We start from the raw sequence: 16,218 nt of genomic DNA, 5'->3' as shown, positions 1-16,218 counted from the left end.
GAACGAAGCCTAAGCCAGTCTGTTTGTGTTGTAGAGTGACCACTTGCAGAGGTAGGGTAATTAATCTAGGACCTCTTACTCCTCCTAATTTGTATTCCTATTGCCTAGTTTTTAGAGGAAATTTCATCTACTGAAAGTAAAGAGCCAAGTGGAATGAGTGAATCGGTCATCCTGAAAGAAGGGTAAGTGCATGGTTTTATTTAGCACTACTAACAACTGTTTAGACTTGTCTATCTCCCACAGTTATACTGTTTAAAATATACCTAACCTTTCAGGTGACTTTTCAGAATAAGCTGTCAGATGTGTGTACATAAGGAATAACCCTATTTGTGGTTATTATATAACTTGTATTCTGCATTTTTTTGGCGTTTTCCCCCTTCAGACTCTATTTCTAGTTCTTCGTTGTCTCTCAGCTAACTGGTATCATATCTTCTATACACAGCACACATAGAAGAGAATCCTGCACCCCTATCTTTATCTATTATATATATATATATATATATATATGTGTTTCAGCAGCGTGGAGTAGATCATACAGCATTAATGAGCACTGTAGCTGAGAATCTAGCACTGGGGTGGGAGAAGACACTTACTAGAAAGCTGCTGCACATCTGTGTGTGTTTTTCTAACTCTGCTCCTACTCTCCCTCCTCTCTCCAAAGACTTGTATGGGCAGCATGTCTTTCTCTTACAATCTGCTCTAGCTCCCTCTTCATGCTTCCCCTCCCTATAGACTTCTCTATTTCTCTCTCTGCTTCTCCTCCTATTCCCTCTCCCCTCTCCATAGACTTCTATGAGCAGACGATGAAGAGACCCACCCCCACTTCCTGTAGTCAGTCTCCTCTGCTTTGTAACCAGGGACTTACTTTGCTTGACAACAGGGACTAAACAGCATATTACAGGAAGGGAGACACCTAGCAGTAACTTCACATAGAATTTGCATGGATAAATCAACTAAATTTTAACAATATGTACGTTATAAAGTTGATATATCAGGTAAACTATTAGATCAGAATAAGTTTTTGAAAAGTTAGCGTCTATTTAGAGCTTTTTAATTTTGAGGTAAGAGGCAGTTTTAGTGTGATACATTTATTCTAAAGAATATGAACATGGGGGAGTGGCCTCAACCAGGATGTGAGCAGTCGCAGGAAGTGAGAGCTCCCCGCCTGGCGCTTCTGTAGTGACCGTTTATTCTGCTTAAAACATCCTGTCGGTACACGGTGGAGTCCTTCTTACCGAGCACAAAATACAGGGTGGTGTTTCCGAAACCCAGAACTTCAAGACGAGACAGAAGAAAACTGTCACTGAAGGGGGAGATCGCGCCTTACAAAATGGCGCTGGCCATGGCTTGCAGATGCCCAGGCAGCTGAGACAGGTGGAAAGGGCTGCGGGCGCGGCAGCGAGGCTTGAACAATTTGCAAGACCGTCTATCCCTGCAACATGTACGGATCCGGCAATACTCGGGATATCAGACACGCTGGCAGATGATATAACCGGTGAGGACGAGGCTATGGCAGTGACAGGAGGTGGGAGTGAACGGAGTGCAGAGTGTGATTTATTGATGCCTCAAGATTCTATTGCAGCTATTTCACTGCCAGATAAACACCAGGGTTCCTCTGATTCATAGCCTACTCTGAGGGACATTTTGCTGGCAGTCAATACATGCAATGTGAATGTTTCTACAAAAGTCTCTCAAATGGGAAAGGTGACGGCAGATATCACTTTTCTGAGACATGATATTCAAAAGATCTCTGAGCAAACTGCAGCAGTGGAGGAGAGTAAGTGACGTGGAGGACGTAGTCACACCTGCCCTGCGAGATATATACGACTACATGATTCAGCTATTGCGGGTCTTATGACTAAGGCTGATGACTTAGAAAATAGACTGCAGAAATAATGTACGCCTTGTGGGGGTACCGGAAAAAGTAGAGGGTACGGACCCTACGTTGTATTTAGAATCCTGGATTCTAAATACATTCGGACAGGGGACTTTATCACCATTGTATGCTGTAGAAAGGGCTCATAGAGCGCCAACGTGCCCATTTCCGGAAGGTGCCCTGCCCAGAACCGTTTTGGCTAAACTGCTACATTACAGCGGTAGAGACATTATCCTGAAGAAAGCTGGAGAGATGCCTGATATTGCCATAAATGGATGTAAAATCGCCTTTTATCCGGATTCTACGGACATTCAAAAGAGGAAGGCGAAATTTATGGATGTCGAGACGCCTCAGAAATCTACAATTGCCGTACGCCGTGCTTTATCCTGCTTGTCTGCAAGTGGTTGCCATGGGTTCCACACACTTTTTGAAAATCCGAAAATGGCCCTGGATTAGATGGATCGTTGGAAGCAAAGATTGTGACGTAATGCTCAAGGCGATAATGCAACCTGATGGAAGGAAATGCTATTATATCTGTGGGATATGTACCCTTCTAGCCGGTGGGGGACAGCGTCTCCTACGAGTGATGGGTGGTAGCCGAATTATCACATTCTACCTGAAAGTTCTAAGGTGGACTCGTACCCCCACCTGACAATGTTGGTCAGATGGCTTCATCTCACTATGTATCTGTTATTTGCCGTTGTTGGGGGGGGGGGGGGGGGGTGTTTGGTGCACCTGGAACAGGGATGCACTCTCAATGCCAAACTTTGCTGGTATATGCTATGTGCTGATGTATGCTGCTCGGGGGTGGGGCGGGTCTGGTGGTATGCGGCAGCGTTCTGGTCTAGATATCCACAAGTACGATGGCTGAACGAGTCGTCTTTCTAACCTGGAATATAAGGGGTATGGGAGATACGATTCAAAGGAGGGCTATATTCGAATATATTAAGTTACAAAAACCATCAGTTGTTAGCTTGCAGCAAACTCGCCTTACTAAAGAAATGGTACATACCATTAGAAGGGCGTGGATTGGTTCTGCTTACCACGCTACCCATACGGGATGTTCTAGAGGTTTAAGTCTCCTATTACATAAAACGGTTCCATTTAAATGTCTGAATGTAGAGAAAGACGGAGGGGGCAGATATGTATGCTTGCATTGCCCCATTTATGCCATCGAATGTGCCTTGGTAGCGATGTATGTGGCGCCTCCTTTCTCTGGGGTTGTGTTAAATAAAGTTATTTTATTTGCTGCTAGATTCCCCTGTGTCCCGTTACTTATGATGGGAGAATTTAATAATATGGTTCATAGATACTGGGATAAACTGCGAGCTGACCCTGCTTCTTGGTCTGATGGGTTACCGTAACTCGTTTTGGTCGTTTGATACAAGAAGTCTCACTGCTCGACATCTGGAGACTCAAACATCCCCAAACGAGGGCTTTTTCTAGCCATTCCAGTACTTTCGATTCCTTATCCAGGATAGACTATATGTTTGTCAATGATCTTCTTTTGCCCAGGATTCGCTATGTAGGGTGTTTGACTAGGGCGTTGTCGGATCACTCATCTATGTTGTTGCGGGCAGATTTTTGACATACGGCTAGGCAGGGTCTTCAGATGTGGAAGGTAAATGCATTTTGGCTTACATTGTTGGATGGTGGGGTTATTTCGCTGCATATTTCCGAATACTTTGGTTATAATTCTAATACAGCCTCTTGTAACATAGTTTGGGTTGCTATGAAGGCATCTACTAGGGGGATACTTATTAAACTCATTAGTCAGAGGAAGTTGAAACCTAGATGATTGGGGTTGGCATTAAGACAAAGGGTTGATGAGACGGAATTTGCTTTTATTGAGTGTCCTACGGAGGAGACAGCTAAACCATGGAAGGAAGCTAGGGAGACTTGACAGGTACACCTTCTAACAGAAGCTGAGAACAAGAGATACTTCTTTAAACAACACTATTTTGAGGAAGGAGATAGGGCAGGATATATGTTAGCCAAAATATCTAGGACGCAGCAAGGTTCCTCACATGTGTCCATTATGACTACACCCCAGGGTGATCTAGTAACAGACAAAGCACAAATACTGGATATTTTTTATCTTTTTTTCTAAGGATCTTTATAAATCTAGATTGCTCATGTCATCTGACCAGATACAACACTTTTTATCCAACATACCTCTGGGAGACTAATAGAGATTTCTTAGAGGCTCCGTTGACATTGGAGGAGCTGAAAGAGGCTACTATTTCTCTAGATAACAATAAGGCCCCTGGGCTAGATGGGTCACCGGGGGAATTATATAAACAGGGGATGTGCTACTTCCTGATTTACTGAAGGTATAAGAAGAGGCCTTACTGCTGAGATTTTTGCCAGATTCCATGAAGAAAGCTATTATTGTGGTTCTGGAGAAACCAAGAAAGGATCCACATTTACCAGACTCTTATAGGCCGATATCCCTACTCCCAGTAGATGTGAAGGACATTGCAAAGGCCTTGGCTGTGCATTTATCCAAAATAATATTATTGATACATCCGGATCAGAACGGCTTTATGCCAGCAAAATCAACTGCTATTAATTTTAGGAGATTATACATGAATTTGCAGATACCAGTGGATAATCCGGGCAGACGGGCTATATGCTCTTTGGATGCAGCCGAGGCCTTTGACAGTATAGAATGGGCGTATTTGTGGCAGGTTATGAAACGTATGGGATTTGGTGAAATGTTCAGAACATCTGTTCAACTATTGTATGAGGCTCCAGTGCATGTGTGAGGGTCAATGGGGGATTGACTGAGGCATTCGGGTTGGGCAGGGGCACACGACAGGGTTGTCCCTTGTCTTCCCTGCTCTTCGTTATAGCCATAGAACCTTTAGCGGCGTGGATTAGAATACATCCAGGGATAGTAGGATTCAGGCAAGGTATAGTGGAGGAAAGGATCGCTTTATACGTCGATGACATGCATTTATGCCTCGGAGATACCGGACACACGTTGGATGTTGTGATGTCGGTTATTGGTCGGTTTGGATCATACTCCGGTTTGTCTATTAATTGGGCGAAATCAGAGTTGTGGCCGTTGGATGAACCCCTCATTGCTCTGTACAGTGAGCGGCTGCCGTTGAGATGTGCAATTGTGAAGTATTTGGGAGTGCAGATCTCGACGGTATTGACAGATTATGAGCGTCTTAATTTAGACCCTTTAATTGTGAGATTTCTAAATAAACTGGACGTCTGGTGTGGGTTGCTCTTATCTATAGTGGGCCGTGCTAATCTCCTAAAGATGGTGTGGATGCCTCAATTGCTCTATAGTCTCCATAACGTTCCGGTTTGGATACCCCAACGTTTTTTTTATCACGGTCAGTAGTTTGTTCAGAGATCTTATATGGAAGTGGGGACATGTACGTATTAAATTAGACACCATGCAAAGGTCTAAGACGGACGGTGGATTAGCGGTCCCTTATCCTGGAATTTATTTGGCAGCACAGCTACAACATCTTCGGCTAGATGATCACGAATCTACTCGAGACAATTCTAAAAAAAATTCATACCATGTGATGATCTTTTTGCAGCGCTTGGGACTAATACGTTTAGAATACATTCTAGACCGTTTCCCACTGTATACCGATTTGATAGAATATGGGAGAGGACTGATCTACAATCTGAATTCGCCTTGCCGAGATCTTCCTTTTTTGAATACCTACAGTTGAGACATGCTCTGGAAGCAGAAATCCACGTAGGAGCCTCAGTTCTGTGCACTAATAATCCTGTTACTATTGTGGGTTCTGCAGAGAAATTGAAAGGCCTTATATCTGTTATAAATTCCTTTTGGAAAAGCTTCACCCCCCCCCCCCCTTAGCCATTAAAGAAAAGTGGTAGAGAGATCTCTATCCCATAGAAGATATGCAGTGGCAAGAGATTGTTGCATATACGCCCTGATTGTCTCTTAGTGAGGCACATAGACTGTCACAGTTATATCTGCTCCACAGGGTATATAAATTCATTTTATTCTGTCAGTATTCTAATGTCGCCTTTATGTTCGTATTTTGGGATATGTGGATGACTTGCCGGGCTCTGAGGTGTTTAAAACGGTTAGGGTGTGTTCACACGGCAGCGTCCGTAATGGCTAAAATTACGTTGATGTTTTCAGGAGAAAACATCCCCGTAATTTCAGCCGTAACGGCATGTGCAGGCGATTGAACGCCGCGTCCATTACGGACGTAATTGGCGCTGCTTTTCATTGGAGTCCATGAATAACGGCTCCAATTATGCCCCAAAAAGTGACAGGTCACTTCTTTGACGCGGGCGTCTATTTACGCGCCGTCATTTGACAGCGGCGCGTAAATATACGCCTCGTGTGAACAGACAAACGTCAGCCCTTTGCTTTCAATGGGCAGATGTTTGTCAATGCTTTCAAGCCGCATTTTTTCGGACGTAATTCGGGGAAAAAACGCCCGAATTACATCCGTAATTAGTGTGTCTGAACATACCCTTATAGCTCAACTGCTATACATGGCGAGGAAGCGGATTGCTCAAAAATGGTTGCAAGAAATACCCCAACACGTCAAGAATTTGTAGATAAAATAAATTGGCTCGTTGGTATGGTAAAACCTAAATATCTAAAAATGGGATCTGTGAAAAAATTTGAAGAAATGTGGGCCCTGTGGTTAGATAAATCGGGCCTAGCCTCCTTTACTATGACTCGAGACAGAATAATACGGAATGTTCCTGATTCGCTCTATTCATTAACTTTGAATATCAAGGTCGTGTCTTTTTTATATAGATAATCGCAATGCATAATTCCTTATATTGTGGTGGAATGGGTTAATCATATGTATAAATCTCATCATTATGTATAATGTACATGTTTTGGAATGATTTGCACATGTTTCGGGTACACCGGGGAGGGAGAGGGAGAGGGTGGGGAGGGGAGGGAATTAGTTGGAGATAGGTCGCAGTATCTACGCAATTCTGGTAATGTGCTATTCTCTTTATGGCATTATTCGATACATGTCTTTAAGGGGTATGTAGGTTTTTTGTTGACAAAATCCTTAATAAAGGATTACTTTATTCCAAAAAAGAATATGAATGAAGAACTGTAAGGCTATGTTCACACAATGCTTTTGGTTGCATATTTTTTGAGCCAAAGCCAGAAGTGGTTTCGAAGGGAATGGAAAATATAAAGGAAGATCTTCCTCTTTCTCCTGGATCCACTGCTGGCTTTGGCTGAAACATCTGCACGAAACTCTGCAAGAAATAGAGATGTGTGTACGTAGCCTAAGGCTAAGTTCACACGTCACACATTTGTTGCGGCTTTGATGCCGATCTCGCCCTTTTGCATTGCAAAGGGTAAAATTCACCATCCACAACAAATCTGCGTTAAATCTGCGACATGTGAACTCAGCCTAAAATTGCAGGAAAACTTTTACAGCATCCTCTGCCCTCTCTAACTGATGTTTAAAGAGGCTCTGTCACCAGATTTTGCAGCCCCTATCTGCTATTGCAGCAGATAGGCGCTGCAATGTAGATTACAGTAACGTTTTTATTTTTAAAAAACGAGCATTTTTGGCCAAGTTATGACCATTTTTGTAGTTATGCAAATGAGGCTTGCAAAAGTCCAAGTGGGTGTGTATTATGTGCGTATATCGGGGCGTGTTTACTACTTTTACTAGCTGGGCGTTCTGACGAGAAGTATCATCCACTTCTCTTCACAACGCCCAGCTTCTGGCAGTGCAGATCTGTGACGTCACTCACAGGTCCTGCATCGTGTCGGACACATCGGCACCAGAGGCTTCAGTTGATTCTGCAGCAGCATCGGCGTTAGCAGGTAAGTCGATGTAGCTACTTACCTGCAAACGCCGATGCTGCTGCAGAATCATCTGTAGCCTCTGGTGCCGATGTGTCCTCGCTCGTCCGACACGATGCAGGACCTGTGAGTGACGTCACAGTGCTGCACTGCCAGAAGCTGGGCGTTGTGAAGAGAAGTGGATGATACTTCTATACACAACGCCCAGCTAGTAAAAGTAGTAAACACGCCCCGATGTACGCACATAATACACGCCCAGTTGTACTTTTACTTTTAAACACACCCACTTGGACTTTTGCAAGCCTCATTTGCATAAATACGAAAATGGTCATAACTTGGCCAAAAATGCTCGTTTTTTAAAAATAAAAACGTTACTGTAATCTACATTGCAGCGCCTATCTGCTGCAATAGCAGATAGGGGTTGCAAAATCTGGTGACAGAGCCTCTTTAAACTATGCATCTATAAAAAAAAAATATTTTAATGTTTCAAAAATATTCATCCTCTTCTACTTCAGAGAGATGTACAAGCGAGCACAGAATCGAATTAGAATTGCAACGAAGCCATATAATAAGAGATGGTTTTCACTGACAAGTCGAGAATTTGTTTTCCACAAGACGAAAGGTAAATGTTGTATAAGGACTGCTTTTCCATAGTCTAAAGTGAAGGAATGATTCAGTAATATCCTCTATTTATCTGGTACATGATGACTGTTCTGCGGTCTTCTTAAGAGACTCCTGTCTCTGTCGCTTAGATATGCAGATATTAAAGTGTAGCTAAACGTTTGACAAACTTCTGACATGTCGTAGTGTCATGTCATAGTGACATGTCAGAAGTTTGTATTGGTGGGGGTCCAAGCACTGAGACCCCCACCAATCGCTAGAAGGAAGCAGCTGAAGCGCTTGTGTGAGCGCTCGGCCGTTTCGTGTCTGTTCGGCTTTTTCCGGAAATAAATGTGTCGGAGTACGGGCTCATAGACTTTCTATTGATTCCGTACACCGATATATTTATATCCCGAAAAAGCCGAACAGACACGAGCGCTTCAGCTGCTTCCTTCTAGCAATTGGTGGGGGTCTCATTGCTCGGACCCCCACCTATCCAAACTTCTGGCATGTCTCTATGACATATCAGAAGTTTGTCAAACGTTTAGCTCCACTTTATTAGCCCATTATTACAGCCGGGGCTCCTCTTCATAATCCTCTTCATACATTGTTATATTAGTGGCAGTAGATTTACATTTCATCGCGGACATTGGGGTGGCCGACATCTTTGGCTCTCATAGGGTGTTGGAGGCACCTTATTTTATTTGTTTTCTGCTAGATTTGGATTGTAGTCCAATTTAGTTGGTAAGAAGTAAAGAAAATTGACAAGGTTTACTTTACTGTTCTATCTTAGTGCTTATTTAACATTGTATTGCTCGGATTAAAACCGCTATATGGATGTATCTACATATGCTGTGTTATTGTAGCCAAAATTGACATGTAGCCTGTATAGCAACATGTCTTCAAAGCAACCAAAATTATTATTATGGATCAAAACTGAGAATATGTGAACATAATAAAATATAGTAACGATAGGTCTACATTCTTTAGATGAATTGATTTTTTAAATTTTTTTGCTGGAAAAAAAAAAGTGTACAATACTGGACTGTAGTATAGGGCACTATGTTTACATTAGGTTCCCTCCGTGTTATTTGAATGCAGTGCATAAAAAAGGAATTCTGTTTATTATCTTCCTAATTTAATCATGTCGTATCTTTATCAGATAAAGAGCCAAAGTTCCGCATTGCTATTAGAAATATTCTGGCTGTTGAGAAGCTGGATGAAAGTGCCTTCAGTAAAAATAATGTAAGTCGTAATAATTAGTATTTCACACCCGCCTGTTATAACCAATCCTCATTTGGATTGTAAATCCTATTTAATACATAAAATATGGATATTTTGGTTGTTATGTTCTATTTTATATTACAGATGTTCCAGGTGATTTATGGTGAAAAGCCCCTGTACATCCTTGCCAGTAACTGTGTCGAAGCAAGCGAATGGATAGAGGTGCTGAGTAGGGTGAGCAGACGAAATCATAGAAGACTCAGCAAATACCATCCATCTGCATTTATAAATGGGACCTGGCTGTGCTGCAAGGCATCTTCTGAGAGTATTGAAGGCTGCAGCCCCTGCACTGTGTAAGTATTGAACAATGCTGGTACAGAATATAAATTTGTATAAAGAAGTCATCCTAGATCATAAAATGCAGTATCTACAGTATATAGGAAGGTGATATACTGTAGATTTATTTTCCTTTCGTGTGTGTATGTATGTGTAGTATGTATGTATGTATGTATGTATGTATGTATGTATGTGTATATGTATGTATGTATGTGTGTATATGTATATATAATATGCACGCGCACACACACCTGTAACATTCAAACCCCTTGCCTAATATTGTGTAGTCCCCATAGTTCTGCCAAAACCGCACTGACTCATTAAGGCATGGACTTCACAAGACCTCCGGCACCAGGATGTTAACAGCAGATCCTTTAAGTCCTGTATGTTGTGAGGTGGGGCCTGCATTTGATCTGACTTGTTTTTCCATCGACTCTCACAGCTGCTGTTAGATGAGGGGAATTTGGAGGCCAAATTAACACCTTTAAACTATTTGTCAATTCCTCCAACCATTCCAGAACAATGTTTGTAGTGTGGCAGGGCACATTATCCCATTGAAAAAGGCTTCTGCACTTAGGGAATACCGTTGCCATAAAGGGTTGCACTTGGTCTGCAACAATGTATAGGTAGGTGATACGTGTCAAACACCCGGCCGTCCACATTATGTAAAACAAAACGTGATTCATCAGATCAGGCCTCGTTCTTTCATTGCTCCATGATCCAGTTCTGATGCTCACGTGCCCATTGTAGGCACTTTAGGTGGTAGACACGGGTCCGCATGGGCAATGTGACCGGTCTGCGGACTGTGTTCTGCCCTATTTCTATCATAGCCAGCATGAACTTTTTTATCAATTTATGATACAGTAACTCTTCTGTGGGATCGGACCGACGGGCTAGCCTTCGCTCCCCACGCACATCAGTGAGGCTTGGGCACCCATGAACATGTCGCTAGTTCACCGGTTGTCTTTCCTTGGACCGCTTTTTGTTGGTAGTAACCACTGCACACCAGGAACACCCCACAAGATCTGCTGTTATGGAGATGCTCTGACCCAGACGTCTAACCATCACATTTTAGTCCTTGTCAAAGTCACTCAGATCCTTACGCTTGCCCATTTTTCCTGCTTCGAATACATCAATGTTAAGAACTGACTGTTCACTTGCTTAATAATATATCCCACCACTTATTAGGCACCATTATAGCGAGATAATAAATGTTATTCGCTTCACCTTGGTTTTAATATTCTGGCTAAACAGTGTATATTCATGGTTATATTCAGCTCTCTAAGTGGTCCTCAAAAGTAGGGATTGACACGCAATATGTACATATATGAGTATTATACTGGAGCATCCATTGTTTGTATTCTAATGTCTTCCTTACTCGGAAGTATGTATAATCCTGGAATAAACTTCCTTATACTTAAAGTTTCAGTTGCCCAATATAATATTTTCTACAACTTTATCTGGAGAGCAATCAACTTGGAAGGGACAATGTGAAAGCTTCTGGCTTCTATCATATTCATTACACTTGAATCATTGTCCCAGCAGCTGTGAATCAGAGTGTTCTGTGCTGGGTACATTGTGTCATGAGCTCAATAATGCCTCTTGTGTCTTCACTTTACAGAGGTGTTCCAGCTGACGTGGCGCTAGATATAGATGGAGATCGCGAATGTGAGAAGATCTATTCTCTGTTCAGCACAAATATGCCAAGACTGCAGAAAATGGAAGGTAACATGCTCCTAAAAATAACCCCCGCTTCTGTACGTTTTGTACTGGTCCCATTCTTTAAGCAATTCATTGCTTATATGACGATTGCTTGCATATATCACTGTCTTTAAACTGTATTTAAAGATGTTTTTCAGGTCTAAAACACAAATTTTTCATTGGTGGGGGTGAGATAACCTGCGAGCACTGCATGGCCTATGTTTACACAGTCCCAGCAGCTCAGGGTGGCTGTACCTGGAATTGCAGCTCAGTCCCATTCAAGTGAAATGAGCATCGTGGCTCTTTTATTGTGCTGATCAGACGCCGTTGATGGCCTATTCTAAGGATGAGCCATCAGTGTTTATGTCATGGAGAAACTTCTTATCGTGCCACCGTTATAAGATGTGTATGAGCAGTTAGGAGAGCCTGGACTTTGGAGGGGGTGTTCGCCTCTTCCTCATTCCTTATTATCAGGATGTATTTGCTGTCTTACAGGGTCCTTCTCATCACGCGCTGCGCGCACGCATCTTTTGCAGAGTTCCCGCTGTCGTAATAACTCAGACATTTTATATATGTTTGTTTTAAAGTTCCCATGACACAGGCACTAATAAGAAAATAGCTCAAAATCGTTTTAAATAAAAAATTTAAATAGTTCGGTCTTGTGATATAGTTGACCAGCAGTTCCACCGGGGAGGAGTGAGGGGTGGTGACAGTAAGAGCACCCCTCTTCCACTATGTATACTGGTCACGTGTGCCCTCCCTGTAATTTGACTGCTGGAGGACAATATGGCCAATAAAATGAAGCCGGGAGCTGCTAGATGTTCAGTAGTCTGTGATCTGTTACACTGCACCTCTGAGATAAGAAGCAAGACCTGTCCAATGCATGCCCACCTCCCCATACACGCGGCTCCTTCCACTTCCCGTATCCCTTGTCCCAGAGACCAATCTGTTGTAGTACGTGTTACTCTGAAGAGGCTCGCTGCTCTGCCTACCCCATTACTCCTTCCACCCTGACACTAGGCAATGGTAATACTCCAGCAATGTCTCCTGATTGTGGAGGCTGTGCTGCTTCTTCCTCCTTTTCTCTGGAAGGAATGTGTTCAGCTGCCTATTGGAGTTACACATTGCGGTCGAAATTAGTTTTTTTTACATTGTGTTCAATTTTTTGGAAAATCGTGCCAAAATGGCGTGTTTTTGCTGCAATTTGGCGAGAAACAAATGCATCTTGAACACTTATAAACCCAGCCATGGTGGAAGGAAATGGCTGCTCAGCTGCCTCCTATACCTCCTCAGTTCAAGTCCTTGCTTAGGACATCACAGAAACATGACAAGATGGACCCAGTGGTGGCTTATTACTGTGTAACCTGCCGCCATCTCACCTGTAATGCGGAGGAGGAGGCCGATCGCAATTTGCCATCATACATAGTCAGGCTAAGGCCCCTCGGGGCGAAAAAACCCACTGGCATAATGTTCGACACATTGTTGCAGGTAAAACTGCAAAATCGCGCCCCCAATAATCTGTGACACATCTGATTATCGTACCTATGCTACATTTGACACATTCAATTCTGATAGACTCAGATCTTCGACATTTCCTACACTCAACTTTGCTGCATCTGATTAGCTCAGCTCTACTACATATGACATATTTAACTCTTACTATTACTTATGACCAGACACAGTACATGTGACATATTTAGCTCTGCTGCATCACTACTACATTTGACAGCACACTAACTCCGGTCTGCTACATATAACATATTCTTCTGCATGTGATGCACTCAGCACTTCTACATCAGATATATTGAACACTGCTGCATCTAATAGACACAGCGCTTCTACATCTCAAATATTCAATTTTTCTGCACCTGAAAGGCTCTGCACTATATCTGAGATATTAAACTCCGCTGCATCTGATAAACTCAACATGTTATGACAACTGATGCCGAGCCTCCATAATAAATCCAGCAGAGCGCCAAGCTTTCCCCCTCTAATCTCCCATTCAGCTTCAGTGCTCCCATAACAGAAGCGACCACAGAGCCCTCATAATATTGATAGTTCATCCATTATAGTAACCCTAAGCCAAGGACATAAATAGAGCAGCATAGCATGCTGCGCTATTTTGTCTGGTAAAATCATGAAGGACCCATTAAAGTCAATGGGTTATGTCGGGTGCCGTTGGTGTCCTATGTCCGGAGCAGAGCAGCGAAAACATCGAGCGCAGATGTGAACAAAGCCTTACACACATTTTGCAGCTTTTATACGTCTTCATTTTATACACTTGTCAGGGCCCCTGTCTGTCTAGACCATGTGTATTTTGGCCTATCAAGGGAACAAAAGAGCTTTCATCTGTTTACTGTGAATGTTGAGTTTAAAGGGGTTTTCCAGTCCTAAGAAATTGATAGCCTATCTTTAGGATGGGCCACCAATACATGAGCGGCGGGGGGGTCCGGCACCCCTGCTGTTCAGCTGTTTTGCAGGAGCCGCGGTGCTCGTACGAGCGGTGCTTCCCCTTCATTACTGTCATTGCTCGTACTGTGAATCACCGATACAGATAAAAACAAGGGGACATATAACACAAAAACACAGAAAAAGGCCATACTTACAAATGGACACAGACAGGTCAGAAATGCTGATGAAGGAGAGTGAGCAGGTGCTTTAAATAATAATAGCCACTCCCACTAGTCTTGAGGGGAGTGGCGTGTGGTGCATGGGATGTGTAGTAAAAGATAATAAATGAATAGTGTATGTGCAAGTGATAATAGGGGTGAAATATAGGGGGCAGTAATTAGTAAAGTGCATAAATAAAAATAAATTAATAATGGGGTGCCAGTGTGTGTGAAACATGGAGGGATAGTGTGTAGGTCATGAGGCGCAGCGTGTATAAGTAGAAGCCTATTTGTGACGCCTTGATAATTCTTAGAGCGGGCTACCCTGCTTACTATGCCAAACAACAGCACACCATACTCTCCCAGCATCAAAAACCCGGCTGTGTCCAAAAGAAGCAAATATAAGTAAGAATGAAAAATCACCGATACACTTGTAGCAGCGGTTCAATTAAGCGTGTTGGAGATTCACAGTACAAGTAGCTAAGGAATGAAGGGTAAACCACGCCACGGCCCCTTCAGAACAGCTGATCGGCAGGGGGCTGGGAGTCTGACCCCCACCGATCCAATATTTATGGCTGATTCTTTCTTAGGACTGGAAAACTTAAAAAAAAAAAAAAAAAACTCTTTCTGAAGGAAGTATCCCTTTAAGTAAAGAAGGACTGGTTAAAGTAAAATAGATACTATAAAGAAAGTGTTCTGCAATCTATTGCTCTCCACCGGTGGCGTAACTAAACTCCTTACATGCCCTGACATCCTGTTCCTTTTTAGATCATGCAGGGTGCATTGAGGCATAACCAAGAAAAACGAACATGATACAATGTATTCACGGAGAAACGAGGGAGCAATTTTTGTTAATTAATGGCCGATTTTGCACATTAACATATCCTTTCATTTCAGAGGCCTGTGCGAGCATGGCTGTGTATCAGGGCCCAGAGGAGCACAGTGATTACCACTTCAGTAGAGATGATTCTGTAAAAATTTTCAACACCCTGCAACAAATTAAAACTATTGTTGAGAAGCTGAATGAACCCCACGAGAAATACAAGAAAGGTTCTACCAGTGCAAAATATGGCAGCCAGTGAGTATTATATTAATATGGGTATGAAACTTCTAAATTAGATTAGAGAACTGGTGACATAGTTTCCATCTATCATTTTACAGTGAAACCAATTTAAGCCGACCAACCAAAATACACAGGAAAATTGTATTTTATGAGGGTGGTCCTCTCAGAGAAAAAAAGTACACGGAGAGGCAGGTTGCAGTGTGTAATGCAGTCAGTAAACATGTACAGCACATAAATAAACAGCCCTCTCATTCCAGTCCCCAGCATGGCTTCCATCTCATTCCTGGTTCCCAGCATGCCTCTCCTCTCATTCCTGGTTCCCAGCATGCCTCCCTTCTCATTCCTTGTCCCCAGCATCTCTCCCCTCTCATTCCCGGTCCCCGGCATGGCTCCCCTCTCGTTCCCGGCGTGGCTCCCCTCTCGTTCCCGGCGTGGCTCCCCTCTCGTTCCCGGCGTGGCTCCCCTCTCGTTCCCGGCGTGGCTCCCCTCTCGTTCCCGGCGTGGCTCCCCTCTCGTTCCCGGCGTGGCTCCCCTCTCGTTCCCGGCGTGGCTCCCCTCTCGTTCCCGGCGTGGCTCCCCTCTCGTTCCCGGCGTGGCTCCCCTCTCGTTCCCGGCGTGGCTCCCCTCTCGTTCCCGGCGTGGCTCCCCTCTCGTTCCCGGCGTGGCTCCCCTCTCGTTCCCGGCGTGGCTCCCCTCTCGTCCCCGGCGTGGCTCCCCTCTCGTCCCCGGCGTGGCTCCCCTCTCGTCCCCGGCGTGGCTCCCCTCTCGTCCCCGGCGTGGCTCCCCTCCCGTCCCCGGCGGGGCTCCCCTCCCGTCCCCGGCGGGGCTCCCCTCCCGTCCCCGGCGGGGCTCCCCTCTCGTCCCCGGCGGGGCTCCCCTCTCGTCCCCGGCGGGGCTCCCCTCTCGTCCCCGGCGGGGCTCCCCTCTCGTCCCCGGCGGGGCTCCCCTCTCGTCCCCGGCGGGGCTCCCCTCTCGTCCCCGGCGGGGCTCCCCTCTCGTCCCCGGCGGGGCT

The 16,218-nt window shown here is 44.2% G+C and overlaps 1 protein-coding gene across 1 annotated transcript in view; it reads left to right on the top strand.

Annotated features, from left to right (window-relative positions):
• The window catches only part of RASA2 (RAS p21 protein activator 2), a 107,903-nt gene that overhangs the window by 85,149 nt on the left and 6,536 nt on the right, over positions 1–16,218 (top strand). The window contains exons 18-23 of the mRNA XM_075861241.1: positions 109–182; positions 8,189–8,295; positions 9,436–9,518; positions 9,642–9,850; positions 11,455–11,558; positions 15,041–15,221. Of these exons, the coding sequence (XP_075717356.1) occupies positions 109–182; positions 8,189–8,295; positions 9,436–9,518; positions 9,642–9,850; positions 11,455–11,558; positions 15,041–15,221 (758 nt within the window). The remainder of the gene's footprint in view (positions 1–108; positions 183–8,188; positions 8,296–9,435; positions 9,519–9,641; positions 9,851–11,454; positions 11,559–15,040; positions 15,222–16,218) is intronic.

Source organism: Rhinoderma darwinii, chromosome 4, assembly GCF_050947455.1.
Source record: "Rhinoderma darwinii isolate aRhiDar2 chromosome 4, aRhiDar2.hap1, whole genome shotgun sequence".
Taxonomy (NCBI): Eukaryota; Metazoa; Chordata; class Amphibia; order Anura; family Rhinodermatidae; genus Rhinoderma; species Rhinoderma darwinii.
Note: the sequence above shows the minus strand (reverse complement) of the source record. Positions and strands in the feature narration are given on the sequence as shown.